The sequence below is a fragment of the Ruditapes philippinarum genome, unplaced genomic scaffold (assembly GCF_026571515.1).
Source record: "Ruditapes philippinarum isolate M1 unplaced genomic scaffold, ASM2657151v2 ctg1063_1_1_1_1, whole genome shotgun sequence".
NCBI classification, from domain to species: Eukaryota; Metazoa; Mollusca; class Bivalvia; order Venerida; family Veneridae; genus Ruditapes; species Ruditapes philippinarum.
Genome location: NW_026858757.1, coordinates 161780 through 183600, shown reverse-complemented (window position 1 = coordinate 183600; position 21821 = coordinate 161780). Strand labels below are relative to the sequence as shown.

General features: G+C 31.4%; 2 protein-coding genes across 2 annotated transcripts in view; both read right to left on the bottom strand.

Annotated features, from left to right (window-relative positions):
- LOC132754143 (zinc finger protein 658B-like) overlaps positions 1 to 7097 on the bottom strand; it is a 28463-nt gene extending 21366 nt beyond the window's left edge. Inside the window, exons 1-3 of the mRNA XM_060744738.1 lie at positions 6914 to 7097; positions 4646 to 4843; positions 2691 to 2822 (exon numbers count right to left, since the gene is read on the bottom strand). Of these exons, the coding sequence (XP_060600721.1) occupies positions 2691 to 2822; positions 4646 to 4843; positions 6914 to 7097 (514 nt within the window). The remainder of the gene's footprint in view (positions 1 to 2690; positions 2823 to 4645; positions 4844 to 6913) is intronic.
- Positions 7098 to 9038: 1941 nt separating this feature from the next.
- LOC132754142 (zinc finger protein with KRAB and SCAN domains 7-like) overlaps positions 9039 to 21821 on the bottom strand; it is a 48752-nt gene continuing 35969 nt past the window's right edge. The window contains exons 5-7 of the mRNA XM_060744737.1: positions 18259 to 18468; positions 12389 to 12595; positions 9039 to 10238 (exon numbers count right to left, since the gene is read on the bottom strand). Coding sequence (XP_060600720.1) covers positions 9982 to 10238; positions 12389 to 12595; positions 18259 to 18468 — 674 coding nt within the window. The 3' untranslated portion in view covers positions 9039 to 9981. The remainder of the gene's footprint in view (positions 10239 to 12388; positions 12596 to 18258; positions 18469 to 21821) is intronic.

The window sequence follows — 21821 nt, the reverse complement described above, 5'->3', positions numbered from 1 at the left end:
ATTTTGCACACAAGTTAATTGCATAGACTTACATCAAATTGAACATTAATCTTGAAAAAAATTATTGCCAGTCCCATTATGTCAAATTAGCTCAGTGGAATCCCTTTAAGTATTTTTGTCACACTTTGTTTATTTACACTTGAAAATGTCTTAGCATAATGTACATTCAAGTAATACTTAGCATTAAATCATTCATCCCACTTTCTTTATTTACACTGAGTCTTGAAAATGTCATAGCATATGACACTTCAAGTCATACTTAACATAAAATATTTTTGTCACACTTTATATATTTACACTTGGTAATGTCTAAGCATAATTATGTGACTTCAAATGATTCTTAGCAATAAATCTTTCGAATCATCACACTTTCTTTATTTACACAGTCTTGAAAACATCTTTGAGTCTTGAAAATCTCTTCACATACCAGACCTCAAGTCATACTTGGCAGTAAATATTTTTGTCACATTTTGTTTATTTACACTTGGTAATGTCTAAGCATAATTATGTGACTTCAATGATTCTTTAAGCAATAAATCTTTCGAATCATGACAATTCCTTTATTTAAAAAGTCTTCAAGTCCTGAAAATCTCTTCACATACCAGACTTCAAGTCATACTTGGCAGTAAATATTTTTGTCACATTTTGTTTATTTACACTTGGTAATGTCTTAGCATATGTGACTTCAAGTGATGCTTGGCATTAAATCTTTTGTCACACTTGGAACAGGCAAATGGCTTTTCTCCTGTATGTATTCTCATATGTATTTCAAGATGTGAAGGTCTCGTGAAAGCATTTCCGCAAACCATGCACTTATATTTCTTGTTAGATTTGACTGCTTTGTACATATCACTATCGTACTGTAATGTCATCTCATCTGAAATGTTAAAGACAGAACTAAAGTATATACAGAGTTATTATGAGCACATTATGTTAAGTGCATGTGAACTTAGTAAAAATCTGCAAAATGGCATACATGTATAAATACACAATGTTTTCCATTTAATAATAAGCATAGATAAACATAATCATAGGTAAGCTTTCCTTCTACAGCTACATGCCTCCAGGTGAGCCAAAATAGTTCATTAAAATTAAATTTGAGAAAAACATTTAAACCATTTTAAGAAAAGTAAAACAATTTCAAGATTCAAGTAATACTTTACATGTTTAATGACTGAATTCGCAGTATTTATCACCATATTTCAACTGCATGACTACTGTAGTAAGGGCTATTTTTGTAATTATTTTGTCCTCTTTTTAGAGATTTATGTGGACAGTGTGTGCTGTTTGCAATGTGTAAACTGTCTGTGTTCATTTCACAATATATTTGTAGTTGACCTTAATAATTTCATGTTGTAGTTGACCTATAAATTTCATGAAAATTAGCATATATATGATTTATATATAAGATATGTTCAATATGCAACAAATTTTCTTCAAGTTCAATTCTAGATGAATCAATATTAAATTCTAAATAACCATTTTTATAGGTGTTTTTTTCTTCAATTTTTATATGCATCTGCAATCAACTATTTATATTTAATTTAATGATTTTCAGCCATGACATAGCCATGACATAGCAATATGTATACAAAATGTACATAGGTTTAAATTTTAGTGACTTTCTACTTTATTTTTACACAAAAGAAAGAGAATTACTATGCTTCACATAGAGTACACAGTTTATTAATGTATTTCAGCCCACTGATATTGCAGTCGTAAGAAAAATTTATAACACTTTCATAAAACTATTTTCTAATCACTTAACATATTAACTTAACACGGAGAGAGTTTTCAAAAAAGCTTTACAAGCTTCCTACTCAATCCGTAAATTTTATTTTATGTAATTTATTATGTAAATGTGTGGATTATCAATAAAAAATATTGTTTAAACTAACTTAACACTAGAAACCTAAGTTACCATTCTCATATAACCAATAACACTTTTACTGCAGTCTAATCACATTTTTCCAATGTCACTAATACTGTCTTACACTACTTAATATCAAAAGTAAGAAGGCCTTTTTAATAATTTTAATTATCTGGTTATAATATTTTTTGTTTGAATGTGAGAGCAGCTGTTGAACATTTGATCTCTAGAAGATTTTAGGGGAAGTTTATTATGTGGATCCATCAAGTCAAACTGTGTACATTTGCTGGCTTGATTTTTATTATTTTCTTATTGATATTCCTAAAATCTATACTATATATAAATAATACCATAATCAAAGTTGAATAAGTCTATTACACAAAATCATCATGTGCAGGGAATAAACTACTTTATAGTGGTATAGAAAATTTCCTGTAACAAACACAAGACATGTGTCAAAGAAAAACACCCTTCAGATTTTTTCAGTGCTGGATAAAATAGTTTAGGGGGTATAACTTTGCAACATTAAATTGTAGGATTATCTACCCTTTTGAAATGGTGGTACATTTTTATTGTAACCAAAATTATATACCAATTTTTAAAGTGCAGAGCTTTGCTAGTTCCTAGTTAACAAATGCACAGGACTCAGGTGTGAGTCAAAACAAATAGATCCAATTTTTTTTCGTCAAAAACTTTAGCTAAATATAAAATTACATTTATCATATGTCTTTGTATTAACCTTGTTTTTAGTTTGAATAATGCGTCATAAGATGTCCTGACAAATGGCCCTTTAATCTGTATGTTTTATGACAAATCTTGCAGGCAAATGGTCTCTCTCCGGTGTGAACTCTCATGTGTATATCTAGATGAGATTTCCAGCGAAATCTTTTCCCACACTCTGTACATTCATTTTCACCTATATTTAGACACTGCTGCGATCGTTTTCCTTGATCTGAAAATTGAAAATAAAAAGTTTAACTAATGTCATTTTTACAATTTATATTTTTGATAATTGTACACATATATATATATATATATTTTTTTTCCTTTGACCTATTTAAATGCATCTATAAATCTAATGGCACACCACATACCCACATGCAAATTTATATAATAATAACATTTTTTCAAACTAATCAAATGCTAATGAAATAACTGATCAGTTATTACAGTGAAGCTTCTGACTTCAGATCCAAATTATCCTCCAAGAAAAATCTAATCAGTTATCAAGATGCCTTTATAATATACATATATCTAGAAAATTACCCATTTTCTATCAAATAATTGTATGTTCTCAAGATAACTCTAGTTTTGTCATGGCAGAGTACTCTAATTGAATCTCAATGTGTCAAAGCCATATAAATTGCGTCAAAAATGCAACAATGCATATTCTGGAAGAAACACTGGAGTAGGTAGATTAGACTGATAGGTATTGTGTATCTCAAACATGGGGGCGGAGAAATATTTATTTGAAAAGAAACATCTTTAAGAAGGCTTACCAACAGCAACAATTATCAACAGTTGAACTTGATATATAATATTATTATTAAACGCTTAAAGTGTCACTGATCAACCTAATTTTATCACTCCAAGTACCGAGCCATGAGGTCAGCCTCTTTACCTTTTTAAACGCTCAATCCTACCATTTCAACCCTTATCCTTCTAAATATTTTGAAAGGAATTTTATCAAAAATTAGATATATGTACTGACTGAATAATGAGCATTCCAGACATGATCAGACAGCACAGCCCGGATAATTTTCACATTGGTAGAATCTGTTGCAGTCAGCATGCTTTGAGTGGCCAACCAAATGAGAGGTCATTATATATATAAATTGGCCATTATTCAAAATGAACTCTGTCTGTGTTTTATCAATGAAGGTTTGTCAAAAAAGTGGTCTTTATTTACAGGGTGGTCATTATTATGAGGTAACATTGGCACAGACTTGACTGTATTTTATATAATAGTTACAGATTTGTTAATGCATAACCTTAAGTGTGCAACAATATCCCTGTGGCTGGGGATATAAATATTTATTGTCTTTATTTCAGTTAACAAGCAAAATAAAATATGTTTATTTCAATGGAAACAAAAGATTTTTTTTTTAAATATCCAATTATTGGGATGCAATGAATCTATAAAGAAAAGCATGTTGCTAATTTGGTTGTTTTATTTTCACAAAACTAAATATACCAAATTGTCCTTAAATATAAGTATGAAAAGCTTTACCTAAGCTCTAAGCACAATTATGCATGAAAACATCTTATAGGAGCGCCAGTCCTGTCTTAAAATGGATATTTAAAACCTTTTTATTTATAAAAAAAATCTCGCAAAAAAAACAACAATCTGTTTTTCAAAGCAAATGTCCAAGACAACTTCTATTTGTTTTTTAGAAAACACTGTCTTGTTAAGGGCACTGCTGCCTTTCATTATGAAATCAAATATCTGTTCATGAAAACACTGATTTGTATTTGTACATCTGCACATATAAAACATGTAACAATACATCTCTCTGCATATGGATACACTTTTCTTGCCTAATAACATCTGTTTAAAAACACATCTTCATATCAAATACTAGTATGATAGTCTACGTTACAGACTGGTGAGTGTCGAAACATCAGTTAACATCAATAACTAAACATTATCCATTGTTGTTTGTTCCATTTTATCATAATATTAGAGTAATAATCCATATTAATAACTGATCTCCTGCTCATGTTTCTTTTTATAATTGTCAATCTTATGCATGAACACATGTTTATTATAGTTACTCCTATCACCGTATGCCTTCCCGCAGACAGCACAACAGTATGGCTTCTCTCCGGTGTGAAGTCGCAGATGTGTCCTCAATGTGGAACGGTTCTTCAGAACTTTTCCGCAGAATTTACAGACGAATCCTCCGCTTGGGTCTCTGTACGAAGCTTCAGAAATATCAGCTGACAAGTTAAACTGAGAGGAGTCATCCATCACTGAAATGTAAAATAAATATCTATTTAGGTATGTTAATTATTTTACCAAAATTCTTTATGTTTGTTTACAACATAACTATGGGATATGAACAACATAAGAACTACAAGATAAAATAGAAACACATGTAACATAACTATGACAAAAGAAAAGGCAAAACATTTTTGCTTTTAGTTTAGTATATATATATATACATGTATACATAATGTATAATCAAGGTAAGATGAATTCACCAATCAATTGGTCAATTTCAAATTGATGACTGTTGACAGTTACATGTTGTGTTTAGAACAGATAGTTGCATTTAGAATTAATCTATTTAACCCAAACAAACCAAACCTTTAAATTCATTAAGATACAAATGTAAGAAACAACAGTGCCTTTGAACAGTGCTTTGGTATTTACAACTCCAAGGTATTAAAACATTATGTGTAAAATACTTCAGTATCTATATCATTATTGTCACGATCTAAATATCCAGGTTAACAGAAACACTTAGACATAACTGATTTTTTCTCTATAATTTGCAATGTAATTTGCTTTTGGATATATTTAGGTAGATATGATACAAGAAACACTTTCTTTTTGCAACTTTTATTACAACAGAAAAAAACACCATGTTACTATGACAGTTGGTCTGAATTATCTTGTTAATTTAGGACTAAATCAAATTCTTAATATGGATTTAATACAATATAAGTATGAAGAAACCAATTGTTTATCTTTTTTTTTAATATTACAGAGAAAATGTCAATTTTTGGCAACATCTGCTGTGATAAGTGCATATTTTGAAATATAAATATCGTTTACAACTCATTCTGACTGGGGACTATCACTGTAAGACAACTCGCCTACTTTAAAGCATTTTTTGTTATAGAAGAGAAGTATGTGATACATGGTTAAATTTGTGTTGTAGGTCATTGTGAATGTTGTGAAGGTAATTGTCAATGTCTTGTAGGTAACTATGTTGTATTGAAGGTAACTATGTTGTGTTGTAGGTAACTATGTTGTATTGTAGGTAACTATGTTGTATTGTAGGTAACTATGTTGTGTTGTAGGTAACTATGTTGTATTGTAGGTAACTATGTTGTATTGTAGGTAACTATGTTGTATTGAAGGTAACTATGTTGTGTTGTAGGTAACTATGTTGTATTGTAGGTAACTATGTTGTATTGTAGGTAACTATGTTGTGTTGTAGGTAACTATGTTGTATTGTAGGTAACTATGTTGTGTTGTAGGTAACTATGTTGTATTGTAGGTAATAATGTTGTGTTGTAGGTAACTATGTTGTATTGTAGGTAATAATGTTGTGTTGTAGGTAACTATGTTGTATTGTAGGTAATAATGTTGTGTTGTAGGTAACTATGTTGTATTGTAGGTAACTATGTTGTGTTGTAGGTAACTATGTTGTATTGTAGGTAATAATGTTGTGTTGTAGGTAACTATGATGTATTGTAGGTAATAATGTTGTATTGTAGGTAACTATGTTGTATTGAAGGTAACTATGTTGTATTGTAGGTAATAATGTTGTGTTGTAGGTAACTATGTTGTATTGTAGGTAATAATGTTTGTGTTGTAGGTAACTATGTTGTATTGTAGGTAATAATGTTGTATTGTAGGTAACTATGTTGTATTGAAGGTAACTATGTTGTGTTGTAGGTAACTATGTTGTATTGTAGGTAACTATGTTGTATTGTAGGTAACTATGTTGTTTTGAAGGTAACTATGTTGTGTTGAAGGTAACTATGTTGTATTGTAGGTAACTATGTTGTATTGTAGGTAACTGTGTTGTATTGTAGGTAACTATGTTGTATTGAAGGTAATAATGTTGTGATGTAGGTTATTATGGTGTGTTTTAGGTATTTATGTTGTGTTAGGTAACTAATGATGTAGTGTTGTATATAGCCATATTGTATTGTAGGTAAGTATGTTGTGTGGTAGGTTACCATGTTGTGTTGATTGTAACTATGTTATGTTGTAGGTTTCCGTCTTGTGTTGTCAGTAAGTATGACTATCTTGTGATGTAGGTAACTATGGCAACATAACATGAACTGCTTTATGACTCGTCAGACTGCTTTTCCTGGAGAAACATTTTCCGCACTGGTCACACGAGAATGGTTTTTCTCCAGTATGTGTTCTCATATGCATCTCAAGATGAGAATTCCAGCGGAACTTTTTATTACACAACACACAAGCAAAGTCACCAATGTTCAGACAGTTGTACGTTCTGTAAGATTGACTAGCAGATGATGCCATGTCTGTGTTTCTGTCCGTATTGCTGTCTGTATTGCTGTCAAAAGACCGATATAGCAATGTCATATCACTTGTTACATCTTAAACAGAAATAAAATAAGGTGTATCACTAAATAATATATATAATTGTCATTCAGTCCTAATATTTATAATACATGTATATATATTGCTACCAGAACAACCTAAATACCCTTTCACTCAACTGTACATGCAGTAAGTAAAAATATGGCAGTCATTTTCTATAATGTCCACAGTCAGAACAAAAACACTGCTAGCTAGTAAAACTTTATTTACATTCAGCACAACATGTTTTTGAACATTTCTTTAAAGGAAAACTTTTGACAATGTATCTTAATTCGATATTAAATGTGTTGTTTATGTTCAAAAGAATGCATTATTACTACCCGAAATTAAGCAACTGAATAGCGATAATTTAAATATGGACACTTCATTGAATTTAACTGAATGAACAATATGGCCAAGCTGTTCTTAATATTAAATATAATTAAACATATAGAACTAACATCCATTTATAACATTCATAATACTTGCATGAAAATTGTATGCATTGATAAACTGCAATATTTGCCAGAACATAAATTTTTATAAAGGATTTTCTATGCTGATCTTGGTTATTGACAGACACTGTCCCACTCTCAACAAAACATTCTAGAAACTATGGCATGAATGAGTTTTGAATTTGTATTAAAAACTTTTCTGATTTTTAATGAGATCAAACTCACAAAAAGTTTTCACAAATTGAACTGCCTTGCAAATGGCTTGGTTTTTTATATATTTTTTTTCATTCCAGTTCTCAATCTAATCACCACTTAATCCAAATTTTTTTTCATTTCTTTTTGCTTTTTACCCTTTTTTTGCTTATCAAAAAGTACTTCTGAAATCTATTTTTTAAGAATCACATGCTGTAATCTGCAAGTACTGTTTTATCTGGTATGCCATCTCTTATATCTCTTCTCTGTGTAATAACTTTTCTGTTGTTTAGAAATTATTTTCAATTTCAGATTTTTTGTGAATTACAAAATGTTTCCTTAAGTTGCTCTGCTCAGCAAAGGCTTGGTCACATAAGCTGCACTTGAAGGGTTTCTCTCCAGTATGCGTTCTCATGTGTTTGTCAAGATGTGACGGCCAACGAAACCTTTTGCTGCAGATGACACATACATAGTTCCCGACATTGAGACATCTTCTTATGTCGGATCCACCTTAAAATAGATAAAATAAACATTAATATCAGACGAGTACATAACATTAAAATATTATAAAAATAGAGATAAAAATAACATTGATATTATATGTGTCGGCTATTAAAGAAGTGATACGGCTGGTAATATCTTCACGGATATACATGACCATCCTGACCACGCTTGTACATTTATAATATAAAAACCTTTCTATACATGAACTCTATTCAAGAACACAAACTGTACAGGAAATGAAATTTAGTTACAACCATATTTTTTGTTTAGCTTAGTAACACTATACTATGAATTTGTGATATATAGAAAGAACTACATTTCAAATAAAATCTGCTTTCAATGCAGTCTCAGTAACTACTTCAGAAATATTGTTTGATCAATATCCCACTTGCTTTTCTCCTTTCTGACAAAGTGTTACCATGTCAACTCCTTGCCCAGTACTGTGGATTCACTTTCATGGGGGGAGGGGGGGTAGGACATGAAATTTCGTGGTAATGTGAAACAAAAGACATTCTTGTGGGTTCTTAAGTTTGTGGATTGTCTTGTTTTTGCAAAACAAGTCAAATGCAATTAATGTAATGAAAATAATGGTACAGCAAACAAAATAAAATTTCACTGGTTGTTGAATATTGGTGATTTTACAATATGTCTGTATTGTATGTATTTTTAAATGGCTCATTTTTAAGGTCCCCTGGTGCTTTGTTCACTTTTTGAGACTACATAACCATGATTCTATACAAAGCATTTTATTTCTGCAAACTAACTTTATACATTCAGATGACATAAAATTTTATCTTGACATCCCAAAATTTGATCATGAACAGTTAAAAAACTGGAAACTATAGTAAGTATATCTATTGAAAAAAAATCTGCTGGTTTACAATTAATTTGCCAATTATAATAATTTGAACTGCAATAACTTTTTTCCTACCTTTTTATTACTTATAATATAATATAATATAATGTATAATAAAAAAGAAATAAAACTTGCACCATGTACACACATAAACTATACATTAAGCATTATAAAATGTAAATTTGTATAATTCATAAATATTTCACCAAAAAAAAGCACATTAAGCATAAGTTTTGTAAGCTAGCTACATTGTACAATAAAATCTAAAATATGAAATCTGATCATATTAGTACATGACACAGAAAAGCAATACATGTATTTGTTATATACAATAACACTAACAATACTTCTGTATTTCTCCATTCTATATAACACTCCCAAGAGACAAGAACTGTCACAATCTGCAATTCTTCACTTAAAATCTTTTCCAGTACAGTGTTCATAAATTTCATTAGCTTTTTTAACTCCTATTTAATACATGAAATGAAATTCGCTTGGTATTGTTCAATTCTAAATGCACAACTTAAAACTTAATATACTTGTCTTTTAAAACTGCCAAGTCAATATTAAATCATAGAACTTCACTTGGTTTTTGGTAAGGTAATGTCAATGTATATGGCATTAGGTGACATAAATTAATTTCCATGGCGTATGTAATAAAATTCATTTTCCATGGCAGATAGTGGAATAATTTAATTTCCATGGCTTAAGTTGGAATAAATTAACTTCCATGGCACCAGGTGGAATAAATTAATTTCCATGGCAAAAAGTAAAATTTCAGTTGCCATGGTAAAAAGTTACTAATAATGGCCAATAGTTATTGATCACTAGGTGAATCACTGGGTTTGATTGGAACGGGAAAGTGAACGATTTTGTGTTTCTTCAAATTACTGCTGTCGGCGAAACCTTTACCACACTCGTCACATTTGTACGGCTTTTCTCCGGTGTGTATTCTCATATGTGTTCTCTTGTACTTCTGGTTAAAGACACGGTTACACAGTGTGCACATGAACTTTTTATCTCCAGATTTCTCCGCAGGTATATTGTAAGAAAATGGATCTTCAGGGTCGTCACCTGAAAAACATAAATAAAAACGATATACATTAAGTGCCGTATGTAGATCTTTTACTTAATTTACTAAATATCTAGCCAGCTAAGTTTATGTTTTTACTGTTCTCACGTACACAACTCAAACAGCACATCAAATCTTAGTGGGACAGCAATCAAAATTTCAATCATGCAGTCTTAACAATCTAAAGTGAACATATTGTACTTTTCACAATTTAAACAAACACACATAAACGAGTACACATTTCATGCTCCACAATTCATTTTTCATTTATTTGCTGTTTTTCATTTGTATATACAGTATATTCATAAGTATTATTTTTATTATTATTTCTTTCAGTATGATTTAGCAACAATATATGGTAAACTTAGTGCAGTAACAGGTTATTCTCTTTTTATAATTTGATAGGAGTTATCCTCTTATTGCACTTAGGTGACAATATATTTGGTATATAAGAACTATTAACCCTTAAAATGCTGGATTTCTTCAATGGACTTGTCCACCTTCCATTTTTGGACCTGTTCATTATAATTGTGAGGATATCAAGATGAAAATTTTATGCTAATTAGCCACTAGTGTAGTGCCTGCATGGTCGAACTACATGCCAATTTTAGAGCTCCTTAATTAATAAATTTCAGCCATGATCAACATTTGAGTAGATGTATATATTCCTGAAAGGAAAAAAATTTCATAACTTTGTAAGGACTGTTAAACAACATGAGGGGCATGATGAAACCCTTATAAGTCATTCAAAAGATAATTTTGAATTTACTCTAATAACATTGTCCATAACAAACAGCACACATTGTATATGAAATTGCACCACATCCCACTTAAAAACACACACAAAAACGAAAATCATTTGAAAGTTAAATTTTATTTACATATATAATATACACACAATATTAAAAGCATGAAAAAATTAAGCTAACAATTTAATAATCAAGTCAATTTAAACACCAAAATCAGATTCTTATTTTGTTCTTTCTAGAAGTAATCATTGTCAACAGATTAACATAATTTATACAATTTGTCAACAAATAAATATAATTTTATATGCAACAGTAAATTACATATATAAGATATTATGAAAAAAATCTTCACAATGTTCTTTAATTTGCATCCTTTAAATTGTAATATATTGAAGACATAATTTCAATATAACTTTCAATTCTTAACATTCCCTACAATAATATTACAATCTGTTGAAAATGTATACAATTATTTAAATACAATATTATTCCTCATATTAATGTAATATTATGTTCCTACAAAAAAAACGTGAAATTTCAAGCCCAATAAATTTCAGGTAAGAAATAGTATGAAATGTTCATGGATGATTATGGACTGAAAGTTGTGTAACATAACTGGTATATATACAAGACAAAAACAAAAAATTTAAAATGATGTTCAAACTAAACTACAGCAGTAAGTGCTAAATATTTCATCTGTACACATACAAGTAAAACTAATTAATTCTTATATCATCAACAATAATTTCTATTTATTCTAATCATTGTATATTAGCAACATGCTCTAATTAAATCTCAAAAACAAAAGTTCAAGCTTTTAATTCCAAGGAAACTTTCTGTACTGACATCAATTCATTATCACTTATATACATATGATAATGTAACTACGGTATACAGTTCTCTCCCAATCTTATCATAAACCTAGTACATTTCATCAGGTCCAAACTGACATATATCTTCTTTCATGTTCACAGAATAATGTGTAATCCCATCTTACTGCATAATTATGCAATTTCATATTTTATTTTATTCCATGTTCACAGAATATTGTGTAGTTTCATGTAACAGTATGTTCATAGGATGTGTAAATCAGCTTTTTGAATTATTGCATGTTCACAAAATAACATGTTATTTCATAATTTGAATTATTACGTTCATAGAATGTATTGTAATGTTATATTTTGTCTTATGTCTGTGTTCACAGAACAATGTGTAATTTTTATATTTTGTCTACTTCAATGTTCACAGAATAATGTTATTTTGCCTTGTTTTATTCTATGTTCACAGAATGTGTTATTGTTTCTTGTCATATTGTATGTTCACAGAATAATGCATTAATTTGCTTCCTCTAATTTTAATAATGTCCACATAATAATGTATTACATGTATTTAGTCCTATTGTAAGTTCAAGGAATAATGTGTAACTTTATGTTTAGTAAAGTTACTCTTGTCTGTGAATGCCTTGCCACACTGTTCACATTTGAATGGTTTTTCTCCAGTATGTATTCTCATATGACTAGGCAGGTAGGACTTGTCGTAATATTTCCCGCATATACTGCACGGAGCTTTCCACGACACGCTAGTCATATCCAAAGGTTTCTCTACATAATCTGAAATGATATAACAAAAGTGGATATAATAAAATATAAGGCACTCGATGAAAATTTGTAAATGTGAACCAAGTAGATCTGAAATCAAGAATATCACAGGTGTACTTTGATGTAAATTTTGTAAAGCAGTCAAATTTGTTGAGGTTTCATGAAGAAATGTAGTACAGTGGCTTTGTCAGTCTTCCATAGATTTCAAAATCAATATATTTGGACTGAACAAAACTATTGTGGAAGGTGGTGGGGAGGTAAAATTGACACACTGACATTGTTATGGTCACATGATGATTCTCCAACTTTACAGATGCAGGAAGACAGACAATCCTCTGTGCATTATTATAAGCTGGCAACTGAGTTAGCCCCATCAGTGACCCCTCTATAAGCTAGCTGGATCATAAGCTTCCTAAAATAAAACAATCCAAAAACCTTGGTGAGATGCTAACCAACAGAGCAAAGCTTGTCTTTAAATATCAAACAAGATTTATTAATTCATAACCATACTTATTATTATATCATGTTTTACAACATTTAATACATGAACACTGTTAACATATATACAGTATATCTTTACACAGAGTAATTTGTAGTACACTAAAGTTTATTCTATAATTTACAATACTAAGCAATACCTTTGCACATCAACATGAATAGTTCTTAACTTTTAAAGTACCGGTGATTATATTCAAGAGAGGCAAGGAAAAATCTTAGCAAACTATTGCATGGCAATAGATGGCACTTTAACTAGCCTAACAGGACACTCACAGTTACTATCATAGTTAATTACCAGTTTATTGAATGCCAGTCTCAATCTTAGGTGGGTTGAACTTTTTACAGTTTCAATTAATTCTTTATACTGACTCTGGCAAAGTTGCAACCAGATCATTCTATGTACATTTTGTTACAACACATTTGAAAAGGTAACCGTAAAGGTCTAAGAATGGGTCATAATTATGAAGTTCAGATAGGTCTTCCTCTTAGCATAATCATGAAAAACATTTTTGATCAACATTACATTATTATTTATTTGAATGTGAAAGACAGCAAGTTGCTTCACTTTATACATTAAGAAATTGATTCCAATATTGACAAAAGAATGTTTGGGACATCTTTTCAGATCAAAATTATTAGATTTCGGTCTTTTTTAAAGCCTTTATACAACGGATTGCTTCACAGGCATTTGGATTAAAGTGTAATTAAAATTTGGTTTAGTATGGAAATAGTCATATTCAGTTGATGCTGTCTCATTGTATCATATACTTTTCTCCTATAATTCTTTCTCCTATAATTCGTGTCAGTTTCTTTTTTCCATCCCTTTTTTTATTTTCTCCAGTGATCACCAATATGTGTAACCATATGTTTTCGCTGGTTGCTGGAGTCGGAGAACGCTTTACCACATACATTACACACATATGGCTTTATCCCGGTATGACATTTTAGATGTGCAGTTAACGAAGATTTCCAGGAAAATGTACGAGTACAGAAAGTGCAATCATACTGGCCCTTCTCACATGCATTCTTTTTCTTCTGAACATCTGGAACAACTAGAACTGCCACTATCATGGCGTGAATACCCCCGCATACCACTTTGTCAGAATCAACAGTGGCCATTTAGAGCTCAAGGACAACCTCCCTGCCAAATCTGAGGTTACTAAGCCAGTGCATTGCTAAGTTATGTATTCTACATGCTTCAAATGTGAAAATGTCAAAATAAATACATTGCGGACAGGACATTCTTTAGCAATTGAGAAGAAAAGCTTTTTTTGTCAAGGTCCCTGTGACCTTGACCTTTGACCCAGTGACTTCAAAATCAATAGGGGTCACCTTATAGTCATGATCAACATCCATACCAAATATGAAGACTGTGGGTCAAAGGAATCTTAAGTTAATGGGTGGACAAACTTTTTGAAGTCAAAGTCCCTATGACCTTGACCTTTGATCCAGTGACCTCAAAATCAAAAGGGGTCATCTACTAATCATGATCAACATCCATGTCAAATATGAAGACTGTGGGTTCAAAGGAATCTAAAGTTATTGGGCAGACAAAGTTTTTGAAGTCAAAGTCCCTGTGACCTTGACCTTTGACCTGGTGACCTCAAAATCAATAGGGGTCATCTACTTAATCATGACTAACCTCCATGCCAAATATGACGACTGTAGGTCAAAGGAATCTTAAGTTATTGGGCGGACAAGCTTTTTGAAGTCAAGGCCCCTGTGACCTTGACCTTTGACCTGGTGACCTCAAAATCAATAGGGGTCATCTACTAATCATGACTAACCTCCATGCCAAATATGAAGACTAAGGGTCAAAGGAATCTTAAGTTATTGGGCGGACAAGCTTTTTGAAGTCAAGGCCCCTGTGACCTTGACCTTTGACCTAGTGACCTCAAAATCGATAGGGGTCATCTACTTATCATGACTAAACTCCATGCCAAATATGAAGACTAAGGGTCAAAGGAATCTTAAGTTATTGGGCGGACAAGCTTTTTGAAGTCAAGGCCCCTGTGACCTTGACCTTTGACCTAGTGACCTCAAAATCGATAGGGGTCATCTACTTATCATGACTAAACTCCATGCCAAATATGAAGACTAAGGGTCAAAGGAATCTTAAGTTATTGGGCGGACAAGCTTTTTGAAGTCAAGGCCCCTGTGACCTTGACCTTTGACCTAGTGACCTCAAAATCGATAGGGGTCATCTACTAATCATGACTAACCTCCATGCCAAATATGAAGACTAAGGGTCAAAGGAATCTTAAGTTATTGGGCGGACAAGCTTTTTGAAGTCAAGGCCCCTGTGACCTTGACCTTTGACCTAGTGACCTCAAAATCAATAGGGGTCATCTACTAATCATGACTAACCTCCATGCCAAATATGAAGACTAAGGGTCAAAGGAATCTTAAGTTATTGGGGCGGACAAGCTTTTTGAAGTCAAGGCCCCTGTGACCTTGACCTTTGACCTAGTGACCTCAAAATCAATAGGGGTCATCTACTAATCATGACTAACCTCCATGCCAAATATGAAGACTAAGGGTCAAAGGAATCTTAAGTTATTGGGCGGACAAGCTTTTTTGAAGTCAAGGCCCCTGTGACCTTGACCTTTGACCTAGTGACCTTCAAAATCAATAGGGGTCATCTACTAATCATGACTAACCTCCATGCCAAATATGAAGACTAAGGGTCAAAGGAATCTTAAGTTATTGGGCGGACAAGAAAAAACCGACGGCCGGACGGACGGACGGCCGGACGGACGGACAGCCGGACGGACGGACAAGCTGATTCCAGTATACCCCCCTTACAACTTTGTTGTGCGGGGGTATAAAAAGGAAAAGCAATGAGAAGTCTAATAATCAAAGAACAAGAAATTTTTTTATTACCTTATGAGTGTCATAATTTTTCAATTATTCAACATATGTAACATCAGTTTTTAATTACTTAACATTTGTGGCAATGATAAAAGAAGCTTCAAATAGTAGTAAAATATCTATAACACTGAACAAAGTCCATGTATAAAATTTCAATCATAAACTATAGTTTGAGATATTATGAAAGGGATACTTAATTTACAAATCAAAGACAGATTGATAACATCTTATCTGGTTATCAAGCCATCTTGTTATTAGGACATCTTATTGGGACACACAGATACAGTGACTTTTAACCTTATAATTATAACAGTGCCTTTTAAAAGCCTCAACTTCCCAAATGGAACTTTCATAATATCATGCATTTTATTTTCCCAAAAGTCTGAACTTTCACCAGCTTTTCCACTTTCTTTAATAGCAATTTTAGCGATAATTCTTCCCCAAATCAAGAAGATTTTAATAGACAAGCAATACTGGCATACAGTAAAAATTTGCATCATTCCCCATACCAACTTAGTTTTTTAGAATATTCCTGGTCTCTGTTATCTATTCTTGAAATAGGTTTAACATTGAAAACACAAAAATCAGATTTATACAAATGATGAAACAACATCTTGAATCCTTCATCATAGGTTCACTAATGGTTAAAACTTCCTATATCTGGTACTCTTAAAACAAACTTTGAACATTTCTATACTCATTGTGTACAAATATAGAAATAAATCTGTCATGTCAGAGGGCTTGCTTTGGCAAGCTGAAAGGTCTCTTAAAATTACTAATAACTTAATTAAACAAATCATTATGGCTAATTAAATTAAACTTAAATGTCATGTTTTGGTGTGCAACAAGCCAGCTAAATTAACTTTATGTGATATGTAGACACAGAACAATTTGGCATTAGATAAATGAAACATAGTTCATTATCATTACTTTTGGTTTATTATAAATATCTAGAAAAAGAAAAAAATCAACTCTTTTCAAAGTTTTATTTTCACAATAATAATACAACAAAATTTCAAGAAAAATGTATATCTTAAATATATTTTAATGTTACAAAATTCTGGAAACAAAGTGATCCCTCGGAAGCATTAATCACAACAAAATAACATAAGAATTGCAGACTCGGTTTGATTGAGTCTGTACATGAGGGATAATGAATAAGTTTCAACATCCCTCACCCCCCTAGCACCGGGTTTTAGCGGTACTATTTAAAACTTTAAATGCTGGCATCAATGATCCCGAAGGACCAAAAAATTTAAAATAAAAAAAACTGAAAATGAAAGACGGGGGCAACTTTTACGGGTCCACACGGCATTGGGAACCTCCCCTTTTTGAAGTACAAAATTCTGGAAACAAAGTGATCCCTCTTTAAATATATCAACTTTAAAGATATCAAGATGGTTTAAAACAAATACTCTGAACACAGAAATTTTACAACATGTACCTTATACCAGTACAACAATCACATTATCTCAATTCTTGTCCAACAATCACATTATCTCAATGCCTGTAAAACAATCACACTATCTTAATGCCTGTCCAACAATCACATTATGTCAATGCCAGTACAACAATCACATTATCTCAATGCCAGTACAACAATCACATTATCTCAATGTCAGTACAACAATCACATTATCTCAATGCGAGTACAACAATCACATTATCTCAATTCTTGTCCAACAATCACATTATCTCAATTCTTGTCCAACAATCACATTATCTCAATACTTGTACAACAATCACATTATCTTAATGCCAGTACAACAATCACATTATCTCAATTCTTGTCCAACAATCACATTATCTCAATGCCTGTAAAACAATCACACTATCTTAATGCCTGCCCAACAATCACATTATGTCAATGCCAGTACAACAATCACATTATCTCAATGCCAGTACAACAATCACATTATCTCAATGTCAGTACAACAATCACATTATCTCAATGCGAGTACAACAATCACATTATCTCAATTCTTGTCCAACAATCACATCATCTCAATTCTTGTCCAACAATCACATTATCTCAATACTTGTACAACAATCACATTATCTTAATGCCAGTACAACAATCACATTATCTCAATTCTTGTCCAACAATCACATTATCTCAATTCTTGTCCAACAATCACATTATCTCAATGCCTGTCCAACAATCACATTATCTCAATACCTGTCCATAAATCACATTATCTCAATGCCTGTCCAACAATCACTTTGTCATAATGCCTGTTCTGGCTGTGCAACAATCACATTATCTCAAAGACTGTCCAATAATTCTTGCTGTCAATTTTATGTTAAATGTACAACAGCATGTTTATTCATATTGTCTCTATCAGAGAAAGCTTTGAAGCAGACATTACAAACATAGGGTTTCTCGCCGGTGTGTATTCTGTAATGTCTCTGAAGATTCCAATTTCTAGGGAAAGATTTGCCACACATGTCACACTGGTGGGGCTTTCTTGCTGCACTATCTAAGTTACTTGTATGGCCATCACCATCTGAAGAAACTGAAAATATAAATACACATATCACAATGAGATATATGACTTCATTGTATATTTTTCTGCATTTTCTTATCCAATTTCTGTACAGGAAATCCTTACAAATCCTGACCACTGTTGACAGTAACATGTTTTACAACATGACAGAAAAGTGAACTAATCAAAAGTGAACTTGTAAAAAGTGGCAAATGTACAACAAGCAGAGAATTTACTTTACACAAAACTTTTATATTTCAAAGACTTGCATGGCAAGTTTAGGGCTTATGGGGCCAAACTTATTAATCTTAAATAAATTATAAATTAACAGATGTAAGCATTTAAATAAATTTGATACAAGAAGTTTAAAATTTGGTGATTTTTTGGATGGCACTTATTGACTAAAAGAAAATTAGGATGACATTTGTTATACATGATCTAAAAGTTCTTGAATCCACAAAAAAAAATGAAATTTCTATGAATGGATACAATTAACTTTGTATTGAAGGAAGTTTAAAATTCATATTCTTGGATAACAACAAACTGACTACACTTGATGGCTATAACAAACAGAATTTCCATTTTTCAAATTTTTTTATTTTTTTTTTGGCAAAATAGTACCAAGAACACAGACAGACAGACAGACAGACGGACAACATAAATATACACACATGTATTATATGTGTATAACATAGGAATGACGTCTAAACTAACTTTGCTAGAAATTCTAGATATAACGATTGTCTTCAAAAATGGCTTTCAAAATCCTCGGAATTTTTCCACATTTAAGAACCTTATATCTGTGTAGCATTAATTTAAATAGCATAACCTTAAGACAAAGAAACCTTACACAATGATTAAAGACACAATAAGCCTCAGGAATGAACTTTTTCCCCTTTCTGTAATATAAGGGCAAATACAAGTATATTATGCAAAATGGATTTCAAACATATTATGTGACACTTATCAATTGAAGAAAACAGTGTTGTAGTAATTTGTTCTACAGGGGTAGCAAAATATAAACAAAGTAGTATTTTGGTTCTAAATCACTATAAGTAATTAATAGCTGAAACACAAAAGAAGCAAAAGATATCTCAGCTATATGGCCAATGATTAAATATTTTTGAAAACTGTAACAAGTTACCTTTTTTTTTCAAAGAATACAAAAATATAGCACTGTTTTGCTTTAATGGGCCTTTAAATGACCAATAAAATTTATCATTTTGAAAAAGTTCTCATAATGGCAATCAGCAACAAAATCCCTCTTTTTGCACATCACCTTTACTGTAACTTCCAGTTCTTTTGACACTACTCCAGGGTCAATGTTACTTTAATGTAGTATTCACTTTGAACTTATATAAGAATAATTAGTGTTCCATGTAACAAAAAAAGCTCTATCATAATTAAGTAAATATTAATTTTATAGATAAAGGTGGACAGCTCCGTGCTTTCTCAAATTTCCTTTATCAGAGAAAGATTTGTTACATATGGTACAAGTGAACGGTTTCTCTCCTGTGTGCATTCTATAGTGTCTCTTCAGCTGCCAGTTCTTCGGAAAGATTTTCCCGCACACGTCACAAGGGAACAACTGCTCCTCCAGTGTTGTACAACCAGCACGTCGCCTGTTTTTATCTCCTGCAACCTGGCTGCTATCTGAAAAAATACAGAGCTAGAATGAGAAAAATAACAGACAAATAGTTATACAGCTGGAAACAATACTTCATTAATATAACAAAGATTTATTCCAGAAAATAAACATCATTAAAATGTAAGAAATATATACATGTATATATGTAATAATAAACAGAAACTTATAATACTCAAGTTACACATCCACAATAATTAACTAACAAACATGTATCAAACCCAATCAATCTTAAGCACTAAAACATCTAAAGCCTTCATTTCAAATCTTCCTTTCTTTGTATTTTTTTTATCTTTATACTTTTCTATTACATTTTCAATTTTGACTTAAAAGTTCAGCTCAATGATTTCAATTTTGATAGTATGACTAATCAACTGTTATCCTGCTTGCGGCCATGGACAAGGCCATTTAAGAATTTTAGCAGGGTATGGGTAAATTACATTATAAATATACAGGGTTATACATAGGAAAAAGAAAAGCATTTATCATAACATTAAGTTTTTATTATTTTTGTGTGTACACATACACTGTACTGTATAACATGCAGAAAGAATGCGAGGAAAAATCTTCACACTTGTGAAATGGTCTAATACTATTTTGTAAGTTGTTTTCAAAGATCCTGTATGTTGTAATTAAGGTTGTAAACACACTTAAGTGAAATTATATTTATGTATATAATTATTCTTCTAAAACAATTTTCAAACATCCAAGAATATGTTAAATAATTCTACTGTGAATGTTTAAACGCATTATATGTAATAATTAAAATATATACATTCATTTCTTATTGAAAAATTTCGCTTAGACTTTATAGAAAATAAATGTCTAATTATCTCCCTTTATTTACATGAAATGTAAATTTGGTATAATGCTTTTTGGAACTTACAATATTGATAAATCTTCATTTGAGCATCATAAATATGATATAACTCCATAAAAAAATTGAGTTACAGGATCTTGAAAATTTAATTATCTTCAAGGACACACATCAATGGAGAAGAAACAATTTCATTTTGTCACTATAACAACTGATGTATTGTTAAACTGCTGAAAGTTTTAAACCTAATCCAAAGGAATATGTTCTAGTATGATTTGAGTTATATGTCATAAGATTAATAATTCCACATATAGTAAACACACAACTGTAATTATGTCATATAAACACAAATTAACACATACATGATTGTACATATTTTCAATGTTTTTGTTTCAGAAACATTCCCTAGTTGTCATAACTCCCTAGTTGTCATAACTGGTCTGTAGACTACACAATATTGTACACATCATTTATATTTAAATTCATATGTTTTATTTTAGATATTTATATTCATATGTATTAATCGATGTTTTGAAAGGTTCCCTTTGTCAGAAAATGCTCTGTCACAAGTTTCGCACTTGAACGGTTTTTCACCAGTATGTATGAACACGTGTCTTTGTAGCCACGACTGATACAAGAAACTCTTCCCACAAAACGGACATTGATACTTCCTCCCGGTCGCACCCTCTTCAAGGTCGCCTGAAATAAAACAATATTATAAACATGAGAATGTTGTCCACTTTTTTTTTGCTGTTGAAACAGTTTGGAAAAAAAATTATTTCAAATAACATACAATGTGCCCCGTTTAAATCCTCCAATTCCTCAAAAATCTGCTCCCCTCCCCCTCCCCAACCCCTCTCACCTCTGCTGGGAATATAGTTCTTACTGAAAATACTCCAATCTTCCTGTAATTCAAATTGA